The sequence below is a fragment of the Microcaecilia unicolor genome, chromosome 11 (genome assembly GCF_901765095.1).
Source record: "Microcaecilia unicolor chromosome 11, aMicUni1.1, whole genome shotgun sequence".
Taxonomy (NCBI): Eukaryota; Metazoa; Chordata; class Amphibia; order Gymnophiona; family Siphonopidae; genus Microcaecilia; species Microcaecilia unicolor.
The window spans coordinates 99,369,468-99,382,656 of record NC_044041.1 but is presented as its reverse complement, the minus strand read 5'-3'; the positions used below and the strand labels follow the sequence as shown (position 1 = coordinate 99,382,656).

The 13,189-nt window shown below is 43.9% G+C and overlaps 1 protein-coding gene across 2 annotated transcripts in view; it reads right to left on the bottom strand.

The window, feature by feature from the left end:
- The window catches only part of ADAMTS10 (ADAM metallopeptidase with thrombospondin type 1 motif 10), a 208,783-nt gene that overhangs the window by 146,805 nt on the left and 48,789 nt on the right, over nt 1–13,189 (bottom strand). For both annotated transcript variants that reach the window (XM_030217418.1, XM_030217419.1), the window contains 3 exons: nt 7,070–7,437; nt 5,799–5,958; nt 4,476–4,693 (listed from right to left, as the gene is read on the bottom strand). In XM_030217418.1, the coding sequence (XP_030073278.1) occupies nt 4,476–4,693; nt 5,799–5,958; nt 7,070–7,437 (746 nt within the window). The remainder of the gene's footprint in view (nt 1–4,475; nt 4,694–5,798; nt 5,959–7,069; nt 7,438–13,189) is intronic.

The window sequence follows — 13,189 nt, the reverse complement described above, 5'->3', positions numbered from 1 at the left end:
CAAGCTTATGGGTCATTAGACTAATGGTATAGTCTTGCTTTACCGCAATGTATGATTCTGTACGAAAGTTGTGAAAATGTATGATCTTCTTGTAGAGATGTATTATTTATTTTTTGTTGTATTGGTATATTTTATTTTGTACGTTTTGTTGTTCCCCGCTTAGAATGTTTCAGATATAGCAGATAAGAAATCAAGTTTTATTATTATTATTAATAATAATAATAATAATACAATTTTGTCATATTACTCCTATTGTCCAGCACCTTCTTTGGCTTTTGGTTCCCTTGTATACACAGTTTTAAATTTTGTTTCTTATTCATAAGGCACTGAGGACAGGAATGCCACTGTATCTTTCTGATGTATTAATACCTCAGTCTTCACCCTGACCTATCCACTCACAATATCTGAGCATGCTAGGTCTTATGTCTTCCTTCAGTCATACTTTAGATACTACAAGATGTGCTAATCATACTATGGCTGCTTGGAGTGGAATTTGCTCCCTGCTTTCCTTAGAGAAGAACTGAACTGTGTCCATTTTGAGAATTCTTTAAAGACCTATTTGTTCAAATTAGCTTATAGAGGTGAGTTAGATGTTGGACTGGGACTTTAGGATGCTTTGGCTAGCAACTGTCTTTACTTGCTTCTTATGTTCTCATTTTCTGCTGTCCTTTTTCAACATTTTTTTTGCATAAGCTATATGGCAGCAATTCTATAATGGCACCCTGGTGCCAAGATTCCATTATAGAATGCTATCATAAACAGGCATTGGCACGCCCAAGGAGGTTTAATAAGACAGGAGAATGTGGGCTTTAACCAGTGGACGGAGCTTGCCGCCATATTGAGTGACCTCAAACATTCACAGACGCTATTAAAAACAATAGCAAACGTGAGGTTTATATTGTTTTAGTAAACCTCCTTGATTTTCTGTTAAGAGGGGATTGGGGACTTTTTGAGGAGTCTGTGAAGGGGAGAGGGTTATATTCAAAATGATTTTGTCAGTGCTCCAGAGCTTGCTTTGTTATTTGCAATGCTGTATTGTGGATTTCAGTGCTGTGCTATATGCCTTTATTTTTGCTTATGATGACAATAAAGATATTTCTACATAAAAACAATAGCAAATACTTATGACTGCCCATGTGTGGTTTTTATTTGACAGCTGTTTTATTTATTTGAAAGCTTTCCATATGTAGATATATATCATGAAATAAAATTGAAAATCACTAAAACAGCATAAACATTATTGCAGCTGGTAGAAACAGCAGTAATAAACAGTATTTTATGCTCATTTTTCTACACTGTTCTACAGAATACTACTACTACTACTTATCATTTCTATAGCGCTACAAGACATACGCAGTGCTCTTTATGAGTTCATCTTATCTGTTGTTGTAGTCTGCCTGGGAATGCCTGGTGTTTCTACTCTAACCAATGAAAGATAATTCTGTTCTGTAACCTGAGGTTAACTTATTATTATTATTATTATTGTTATTATTTTACCTCTCAAGAAGGTCCTGGGGGGTGGGGTGGGGGTGAGCCACGTTCCCTCCAGAGTGGCAAACTTGGTTTTGGAGGCACAGGAGTCCCCACAACTCAGCCCCAAGGCTTAGGTAGAGCTGGGACCTTTCTTAAAGCTGCCCCCAACAAAATCGAGCCTCTCGTAGCTCTAAAAACAAGACTGCCACTCTGGAGTGACTGCATGCGCAGCAGGAATGTGGCTCATAGGGTCCCCACCCGCACGCACCAACTGAAGTCTCCTTACCTTCCAGGACCCCCCAGAGGTTAAAAAAAAATGTGTTACAGTTACAGTTCTGACAGATTGTTTGTTTAGGGTACACCAATATGGTGGCTGCGCGGGCAAGATGGCTTCAACTTTTTTATGTCATGCTATCTCCTGTTTTATTAAACCTCCTTGGGCATGCCCATGTTAAAAGGCACACTTTCTTGTACCATGTCAATGGCAGGCGCAAGCTGGCATGCAAAGTGATGTGTGTAATTTATAGTATTCTATAAACTACATGTATTACTGGGAGACACACTCATAGCCTGTCAATGCTTTGTCCACATATATGCCTCTCCTACAGGTAGGTGATATGACGCTTAGAGGCCCTTTTACTATAGGGTTAGCGTGCAGCAACCCGGAACTACCACTGGCACAACGTGGTTGCTGGCGGTAGTTCCACCCCCAGTGAGCGCCATTTCTGGCGCTAGTGAAAATATTGAAAAAATATTTCTGTTTTTCCAATACCCCAGGACCCTTTTTACTGCAGCGGGTAAAATGTCCCCCCCCCCCCCCCCAAACAAAATGGCCATGCGCTAAGATAATTCTTACTGCGTGGCCATGCAATGGGGAGCATTTACCGTCACCCACTGAGGTGGTGGTAACCAGGCAGTGTGCAACAATATCCAATTACTGCCCAGGTCAGCGCCACCCTACAAAAAAAAAAATTCTCAGCAGGATGGAAATGGTGCACGCTTGAGCCAAGACTACTGCCGACGGGTTGGGTTGGTGAAAGTTACGGGATAGTGTGAGGTAAGCCTACCACCGCTTTGGAAAAGGGCCCCTAAATAAACTAAATTAAACATACCTTTGTCTACTACCTGGAAATATTGCTCCTAGGCCTTGAGGGCCTTGATCAGATCTGGTTTGCAACAATGGGCCCATATTCAAAACAGCTGAGCTCCTACATTTATGCAGCTAAGTTTGGCTCTCAAATTTATGTCTTATTTTCAGCCAAACATATGAGCATAAATTTTCAACTGAAAAATTTTTTTTCTTTAAATTTTGGTGCTTAAAAGTTAACAGATCAATATTAAAACAATTTAACCGGCCAGGAGAGGCTCCTGGCCAGTTAAATTTCTTGTGTGAGGCTATCTGCAGACATTCAGTGGCACTTAACCAGTTAGTGCTGCTGAATATCAGTACCAACAACTACAGTGAAAACCATTTATTTTGTGGGCAGTGCGGCGGCAGAATCAGCACAGTTTGTGCTGATATTCCGAACTTAGGGGTCATTTTACAGAGTGGTGGAAAGCCCAACGCAGGCTTACCGCACGCTAATCTGGAACTTCCGCCTACTGAATGTGGGTGCCGGTGGTAGCTCCAGCCCTGGTGCGTGTCATTTGCTAGGCTATGGAAAATAGCTAGCTATTTTCCAGTGCGGCTCTAACCCAGGGGCAATTGGACAGTGCCGTGCGCTACCCGGTTATCGCCAGGTTAGCGCAGGAGTCCTTAACGCCACCACAATGGGTGGCGTTAAGGGCTCCCCCTGCATGACCATGCGGTAAGTGACATTTTTGGGCCTTTTTACCTGCTGCAGTAAAAAGGGCCATGCACGCCACTAGTGCAGGGCCCTTTTTACCACAGCTTGGTGAAAGGACCCATTAATCACCCAAGTTAACCAAACAGATTGAACGACATAAAACTCAGTCCTACCTTTATCCAGTTTCACTTAGGCAGTTAAGTTCTGAATATCCTACTTAACCGCATAAGAGATAAACCTAGATATGCAATGCCAGTGCCTGGACATGACCCAACATTGAATATCCGAACATAATTCTGGCAGTGGACAAAAAAACCCTGACTGGCACTGGCTGAATATTGACCCCTATGCTTAGAATTTAGACCTGTCCTTTATATGCCTAGATTTATGAGCCTAGTGCTGAAAATCAGTGCTTAGCTCCTAACTTTTTCTCTGCCCTAAATCCACCCCTGTTGCATACTCACTTTTTATGCTCCTAAATTTAGGAGTTTAGTGAAATTGTGAGTACAAAGTTACACACTCAGGGCTAGATTCTATCTATGGTGCCAGAAAAATCTGCACAGTAAAAAAATATGCCTAGGCGTATTCTCTAAACTAGAATAGGCTTAAATTTCCACGCGATATATAGAATACACTGAGCGCCTCTCTACACAAATTTTGTCGTGTCCATTTAGGCCATATTTTATTTGGTGTAAATCTTGGCACCTAAATTAGGTGCAGAGCGGGTGTATGCTATAATAATGCACATAGATTTTTAGAAATGCCCATGCCCCGCCCCTTTTCCAAACATGAGACTTAGTATTTACACTCACCACGTTAAAGAATACACTTAGTGAGTTATGTGCATAAATCTTAATTACTGCCAATTAGTGCTGATAATTGCTTGTTAACATTCAATTAACAGTGCTGATTAGCTAGTTAACCAATTAAGTTACATTAACTGTTATAGAATACGCTTCAATTTCTATTCAGAAATTATCAAAGAGGCCAGTTTATGAGCATAAATCTCAAAGTTAGGTGCATAAAGCCTTTTGGGTTCAATGAATATTCACGAGACACATTTGCCTACATTTAGTTCAAAATCCAAATTAGCTTGCATGGTTTGGGAACCCTGACTACCTGATTTGTTTGGAGACCTTGAGAATCAGGATATTGGCCATCTCTGTTGAATAGTTTAAATACTAGAAGAAGCCATAATCTGATTATAAAACTTACAATATTCATAATAGCCAGGATGTACTGCTCAATGTCTCGGCGGCCATGGTAACCAACCATCAGCTTGTCGGCTACCACCAGAGTTTCCACATAGCGTTCAGTGCTGGCAGACCTCTTCAAGGCCATCTGGCCTCTCTGTGTCTGATTGGCAGATGGTTTCAAAAGAGCAGTTTTGAAATTCCTCAGCCACCAATGACTTCCCTTCGATGGCTTTTCATCTTTGAAAAAAAATAGTTTGGTTACCATGTTAGTCTACTTGAATGAATGGAAATAAATGTCAGTAAACCAATCTAAGGTGATATATTCCATGACTTACTTTCAGGGTTTGACCTAATGAATGGAGCATAATTCTTGAAAGCTAGTCCAACACACATATTAAGTTAGTCCATTGAAAAGATATTACATTATGTTTGTGTGTTCATTGATCTTTATTTCCACAAATCTCTAAAGGTAGAGGGGTTGATACTGAAAAGCATTTATTTGGATAGTGCTGAGGCAATTGTTTTTGTTGGTGGGGGGGGGGGGGGGGGGGGAGGAAAGAACTTGAGTGAAGCCAGAAGCTACCTGGATAGCAGTGATATTCAGTTTGCTACCTGAACAACTATCCAGATAGCTTAGAATAAGAGGAAAAAGCAGTCCTTAATGTATCTGGATAGGCTATGATGAGAGTGGCTGAATACCACCGCTACCTGGGTATTGTGGTAACCACTATCTTCATACTACTACCTCTGCATATCTGGATATTTTTGCCAATGATGGCCAATGTTTGAAAAACATATTTTTTGTTGGTCTAAAATTTAAAATAAAAGGGAAAAGATTCTAGCTTTCTCTAGGATCAACATGGCTACTAGAACTCAACTCATTGCATTCTTAGTTTTAGAAAAGGTTGGGTAGAATTAAAATATCTTTCATCAGACATCCATGGGAATAACTTATGCACCGATACCTAATCTGAGGTAAATGCTAAGGGTAATTTATTTTGGTTGGGTCAATCAAAGATATTACAACCTGTAAACTGTAATGCCTTATCAGGATTCAATGGCCAGTATTACTGTTAGTTATCTGATAATGAACACGTCTCTACATTGCCACTAATAGCATTAAATTGATGACTTTTTGTATGTAGATTTACAACCTCTTCAGCAAATAAAGGGTTGAAACCTTCAAGATCCCATAATTATATCAGGTAGACTGTGATTTGAAGCCAGGTTTCATTCTCTAGCAGTGAAAGGCCAGTTCATCAGCCAAGTGGGTTTTAACCTTTTCTTGACTTCAAAATCAAAGAACTTCATTCTTTCATGACTCAGTAACTTGAACTCTTACCTATCACACCACAGGCTGCTTCTAGGTGCTGATATCGCAGTGATGAGCGTTTGTAGACGACATGTGGAGTACCCTCTTCCCCATTCAGTCTGGTGAAGTTTGTGCCAGAACTTAGGGGTTCAATAAAATATTCTTCTTCATCGGCTACAATGATTCCATACTGAACAGAAAAAAGCAAAAAACAGCTCACAGGACTGTGGTAATGTATTACAGGTGGCACATAGGCAAATATCAAGAGCAATTCAGAGTTGGAAGTTTATTCTTGAAAGTGGATGTTTGCCAGTATTTGCCAGGTACTGCCCCACAATATTTGGGTTGCATGGTAACAGTGACTTTCATTTACATTTGATGTATGTCATCAACTCCACCCACTGCTTGGGATTTTCTGGATTACTCTACCAAAATTCCCAAAAGGCACATGCCAGACACATAGCTGCTTCTTTTCCCAATAAAACAGATTTCCTTATATTTTTCTTTCCCTCTTCCCCACTCTTCCTCTCCTCCACCTCATTTCATCCCCTTTATGCTGCTATCCAATCACTTTTATCTTTTTTTTATTTTTCTCATCTCCATAACGTTTTCACCCATACTGCTGACCTCTTTCGGTAACCTATTTCTACATGTCTTTTGTTTTCTTATTCCAATCAATTTTCCCTTTATGGGACCTCTAGCTATTTACAGTTGTTCCCCACAGACCCTCTTATCTCACTGCTGCCTTCCTGAACTCTCCTATCCTATCCTCATCATCTATTTCCTCCAAGTTTGTCCTCTTTGACTCTCATCCTCTCTCTGCACCCTTACTTTTACTGACCATCCTATCACCCAGTATTTCCTTTTGTACCACCCAACACGTTTCCTGCTCATCCCCAAATACTTTTTTTCCTTCTCTAGACTACCCCTTTACTGTCTCTTCATGTTGACAAATGTCCTATGTGGTACAGTAGATGTTGTCTGCCATAGTAGAGGACATCCATATAAGAGCAGCAGATTGGGTGTGGATAATAGCACTCTAGTGTCTGCCTCTTATTGGTGAAGAGCTCAGGTTGTAAAGGAGTGTGTCCGATGTAGTTCTTAATAGGAATGAGGGTATAGTGATTTGTGAGAGATTCTCCTGGCAACATGCTCAGGGTACATGTGGTGAGGGAAGGAACTGGAGGATAATTCCATTATTTTGTTCTTTCACTACAGATATTAGGGTGTTATCACTACTAAAAATAATATTCAAAGTATTGTCTCACATCACAATATTTAGGATTGAAATTGATGCTCACCAGTCCATTGCAATTGCTTATGGCAACCTTGGAATTCAGGAACTGATCTTGCAGGTGCCCTTCATAGTGACAGTCCTCATACAAGTCATGTTTCCAGTCCAGCCCATTCTTTTTCCAGTACTCCACAGTAAAGTGGTCTGCCAGCAGATTGGAGTGGAGTGTTAAATTGAGGAGGAATTGGGCCTTGTGGGCAGAAAGCTTGTAGAAGATGTGGTGCTCTGCTGGCTCGTAGGAAAAGGCACCCAGACTGCGCCGAGAGCGAGCATTCACCTGGGACTCTCTCACTTTGTAACTCAGGAGGTTTCCATGCTGGTCCACCTGGATGGGAAATGCTATTTCATAATGCTGGAGGCTGGATAGAAACTCATCTGCAGCAAAGGGAAAGAAAGAAATAAACACCTTTGTACTGAAGACTGCTACTGATGCACCTAAAATTTAGGCACTCGGGCCCCGATGACCAATTCCCAGCACTTTTCTGAAACAGTGCCCTAAAAATAGCACCAGAACAGTGCGGGGAATTAACTCCCTAATGATCAATGCTAATAACATGCAAATTTAAGCGCGTTATTAGCGTTGATCATCCGGGGAAAGTGCAGGAGGATTGTGCCTGAGCGCATCCTCCCAACTTGTTTGACAGGTCTGAGCTGTCAAAGCCCGGACCTGTCAAACACAGGAGCTGGAGGTCTGTGGGACCCCCGGACCTCCCTAAAAGTAAGGCCCAGGTGGCCTAATGCCACAAGCCCCCACACCCTCCACGGGACAGTGACATGGGATGCTTAAGGTCTGGCAAACATCTGGTCCCTGACCCCCCCCCCCCCCCCCTAACAAAAGGGCATGGGGGCTGGAGGTCCAGTGGATCTCCAGACCCCCTAACCCTCCCGACACAAAAAAAAATCCCTGGGCTACACAACCCACTCCCACCCGCCCTGGTGGTTTAGTGGTCCATTCCCCCCTTACATTATTTGATGAAGGAGGGAGCAGTACTCCCTCCTCTTCCAGTGCCGCCTTCAAAATGGCAGCACCCTGCCCTGCCCAGTGCATCCTGATCATACGGCGCTACACCAGATGCCCTCTGATCATCAGCAAATAGTAAATGCGTGTGCTAGTGCGACACTAGTGGCCTCTAGTGGTGCATTTACTTTTGATCATCAGGGCCTCCCACACCTGCCATACAGCCGGAGTATGCGCTTAGATGTCTTCAGAGATGTGAAGCTGAGTGACATGTAGCAATTACAATGGTGTCTGGTTGGCAATGTAGACACTAATCCAAACAGAACTGGAAGGGAGAGCAACCATTTCTCATAGATCACCAAGGAGCAATTTTCCAAAGCAATAACATAGGCAAAAACATATTTACACAGAAGAAATCACTGACTGAAAACTGCCTTCCTCAAATGTGGTTATGAAGTACTATAATTCTGTTGTATTTCTGCTGAAATAAATCATCCCTAGGTTCTAAACCAGACCCTTTATGTTTCTGAAAGAAAAAACAGATGGTGTCAGGAAGCATAAAGGAGTTGCTTCTCAAACATATCCTGGTGTTCCCACAGCTAATCTGGTTTTCAGGTTATCCACATTGAAAATGCATGAGAGAAAATTATATATTTTTGGTCTCAGGATATGCACATTTATATCATGCGTAATTTATTATTGACTAGTGGAACCAAGTCCGTTTCGTCAAAAATGAAACGGGCCCTAGGAAGGCTCTCATCTAAGCGACTTTTCCTCTCTCCCCTGCCCTCCCCTCCATGTCCAGTGATTCTTCCCTCCCCTCCCATCCCCTCCATGTCCCATGATTCTGACCTCCCCTCCATGTACAGCGATTCTCCTCTGCCCTGCTGTCTCGTGTCCCATGATTCTGGCCTCCCCTCCATGTCCAGCAATTCTCCTTTGCCCTGCCCTCCCCTCTGTGTCCCACGATTCTGCCCTCACATCTGTGTCCCGCGATTCCCCCCTCGCCTCCCATCCCCTCCATGTCCAGCGATTCTCCTCTGCCCTGCCCTCCTATCCGTGCCCTGCGATTCTCCCCTCGCCTCCCATCCCCTCCATGTACAGTGATTCTCCTCTGCCCTGCCCTCCCATCCGTGCCCCGCGATTCTCCCCTCGCCTCCCATCCCCTCCATGTCCAGCGATTCTCCTCTTCCCTGCCCTACCATTCGTGTCCCACGATTCTCTCCTCCTCCCATCCCATCCATGTCCATCGATTCTCCTCTGCCCTGCCCTCCCCTCGATGTCCCATGATTCTGTCCTACCCTCCCTTCAATGTCCCGTGATTCTGTCCTCTCCTCCATGTCCAGCGATTGTCCTGTGCCCTGCCCTCCCATCCGTGTCCCACGATTCTGCCCTCCACAGTGATTCTCCTCTGCCCTGCCCTCTCATCCGTGTGTCCCGCGATTCTCTCCTCTCCTCCCATCCATGTCCATCGATTCTCCTCTGCCCTGCCCTCACCTCGATGTCCCGTGATTCTGTCCTCCCCTCCAGCATTCCATTGCCTTCACTTGCTTGCACTCGTAACAGCCTGACTTCAGCTCGCCTCCAGCGTTCCCTTCCCTCTCACTATTCCACCCTCTGACGTCATTTCGTCTTTACATGAGGGCAGGACAGTGAGAGGGAAGGGAACACTGGAGGCTTGCTGACGTCAGGGTGCTACGAACCCAGCCAGCCAGCCGTAGAATGTTGACGGTACAAATTATTATATTAGATATCCAGAAAGTCCAATTGGTTGTGGGATTATCAGAACAGTGTTGGGAACCACCGATTTATATCTTTCTAAAATACTACACTAATGTCCCATGTTTGTTGGTGGCTTGTGTATAAACTGCTGGAAGCCAAGTAGAAATGCTGGTACAATATTTCCTGTAAGGTACACACTGAGGGCTCCTTTTACTAAGCGGCGGTAAACCCAACGCCAGCTTACCATTCGCTATACAGGATGTACCACTGGGCTACAGCAGCAGTCCGGCAGTACTTCCCACCCCTAGCGTGACATCATTTCTGGTGCTACAAAAATGTATTTATTTTTGCACTGCTGGAGTGTACCCAGCGGTAATCGGCCAGTGCCGCGCACTGCCCGGTTACCGCTGGGTTAATGTGGGTGGTTGTAAGGGCTCCCCCCCCCCCCCCCCCCCGAAATGGCCTATCAGAAAGTGAGACTTCCCTTTTACCAGCTGCGGTAAAAGTGAGCCTCAGTGAACGTGTAAAACACGTACCGACACCAGCGCTGGCCCCCTTTTGGTGCAGCTGGGTAAACGGGGCCCTATATCTGTACTTCTTTGGATTCTGCTCACACATTTTCAGTAGGTGAGTTACATTCAGGTATACTGGGTATTTCCCTGTCCCTGGAGGGCTCATAATCTAAGTTTGTACTTGAGGCAATGGAGGGTTAGGTGACTTGCCCAAGATCACAAGGAACAGCAGCAGAATTTGAACCGGGCACTTCTGGATATCAAGACCTGTGCTCTAACCACTAGGCCACTCCTCCATTCCTGTATACGTTTTCATACATCTAAACCAAGCCAAATGAATCAGTCTTTCAAAAATATTCTCCAGTTCTAGCAGGGGCCAAGATGGAATGAAGTGTGGTCTAACAGTTACGTAGTTACACAAAGAAAAGTCCTAAGTCATGAGTTCATGACTTTCTTTACAATGTTGAGCATGTTGCTTTATCTCACCAGGGACCCAGATGGCCCCTTCCATTTTTTGCACAATTGTTTTACCTCTTCTATGCGGTCAGTTAAATTCCTTTTATATACCCAGTCCTTATCCGCGCTAAGGTATACCCCAAGATATTTAATACCTGTTTGTGCCCGCCGTAGTGGGAAGTTCCGCGATTCAAAACATTGGCACTTATCATTAACCGCCAATGCCTCTGACTTTTCAAAGTTTATTCTAAGACCTGAGAAGGTCCCGAACTCACGAATAATCTGCATTACTAACGGTAAAACTTCATAATTTTCCTCTTATTTACCTTACACTTTTTTTTTTTTTTTTTTGAAAATATTTTTATTACATGAGGAGTCAGTCACCATACAGCTTATATCTCCGTCCAAACCGTTCTATACAAATATATATAATGAAACTTTATATACATCAACATGTAATAACTCTTTATCCATCTGATCTCCACATCATTTATTTCTTATCCCTTCCCACCCTGCTTCCCCCCTCCCCTCCCCTCCCCCGTCCCTTGTATGTTTCCCAGACGACACATATTTTCTACTTCCCAGGCTTAGAGCAATGTTGTGAGAACAGAGTCTGAGTTCTTCCCCACAGATCTCGGTATTGACGAAGTCCGAGAGCATTAGCAGATTTATATGTCATGCTTACCCAGCTACCCATCTCTATCATATATGACTTCCATAGTTCCAGGTCCGGGGGGTTTTCATCAACCCACATCCTTAATATGCACTTCTTCAGAATTATCATTGCTAGTAATAAGAATTTGGACTGGGCCGCCCCCAGTCCTTGCTTTTGGAGTGACTCCCCACACCCCATCAGGGTGACAGAATACTGCCATTCCACTGTGCACTGCAATATCTCTTCCAGTAGCTTCAGCGCCTCTGTCCAGAACTCATGCAGTGAGGGACACTCCATAAAAGAATGTAAGAATGTGCCCACATTTCTCTTACATTTGTTGCATTTGTCCTCTTCCCACATCCCCAGCAACTTTCCTCTTGCCTTGGTAATATGTACCCTGTATAGTGTCCTGTACTGAATGTCTTGCAATGATGCATTCGGTGTTATCTTCCCCAGGTTCCGAAATACTGCCCCCAAACGTTCTACTGTGACCTCTTCTACTGTGTCTCTGCTCCATTCCTCTGCTAAGTATGACATATGAGGCGCTTTTTTATGGTCTCTGATCACCTGATGCCACCTTGACAACCCATTACTGAGTGGGCTAGTCTGCATAAACAAAAGGTCTAATTTAGTGAAGCGAGCTATTGACCGAGTCCTACGCTCTTCACTTAACACATAGTCTCGTGCTTGCAGATAGGCGAAAAATTGTGAGCCAGTTAACTGCAATTCATGTTTTACCGTATCAAAAGTTGGAAAGGTGTCATCTCCCTCCTTCCGGAACTGTCCTATAAATCTACATCCCTTTTCCCGCCAGCTCCCAAATATCGACACGCCCTGTCCTGCTGGGAAAGCCATGTTTCCCACTAATGGCATGAATGGGCTAACCCCCTTGCCCGCCTCTCCGTGTCCTCTCCACCACCTCCATGCCCTTTGTAACGCAGCCACGTAGGGGTTCCCCACTATTTTCCTAGCTCCCCGCACAGCCCAGGATTCTAGTATTGTGAAGGGATCATGTGGGCTGCACCAGCTCTCCCAAAATCCTGCGAGCGCGTAATGCCCCTCCCCTGATATCAGCTCATGTGTCCATCGCATTAGTGATGCCACATTGTATCTCCTCAGATCCGGTAGTCGCAACCCTCCCTGTGCTTTACCTTGTGCCAGTTTAGCGAATGCTATCCTTGGGCGTTTTGAATGCCAGATGAAGGCGCTCACTATGCTCTTATATTGTTTCTCCTCTTCCCTGTTCACCCATAATGGCAACATTTGCATGGGATACAATAACTTAGGCAGTAGCACCATCTTTGTGAGTGCGATCCTACCCATAAAATTTACTGGGAATTCCTTCCATTTTTTGCACAATTGTTTTACCTCTTCTATGCGGTCAGTTAAATTCCTTTTATATACCCAGTCCTTATCCGCGCTAAGGTATACCCCAAGATATTTAATACCTGTTTGTGCCCGCCGTAGTGGGAAGTTCCGCGATTCAAAACATTGGCACTTATCATTAACCGCCAATGCCTCTGACTTTTCAAAGTTTATTCTAAGACCTGAGAAGGTCCCGAACTCACGAATAATCTGCATTACTAACGGTAAAACTTCAGTTGCATCATCTATCATTAGAAGCATATCATCTGCGAACAGATTTATTTTATGTTCTTCTCCCCCCACTCTTATTCCTTTCAAACTTTCTTCCTGTCTTATTTTAGCTGCCAGTGGTTCTAAAGTCAGTATAAATAATAAAGGCGACAGTGGGCACCCCTGTCGAGTCCCCCTCCCCAGGGCGATTCCTCCCGATAAAGAATCATTTATTAATATTTGAGCCGT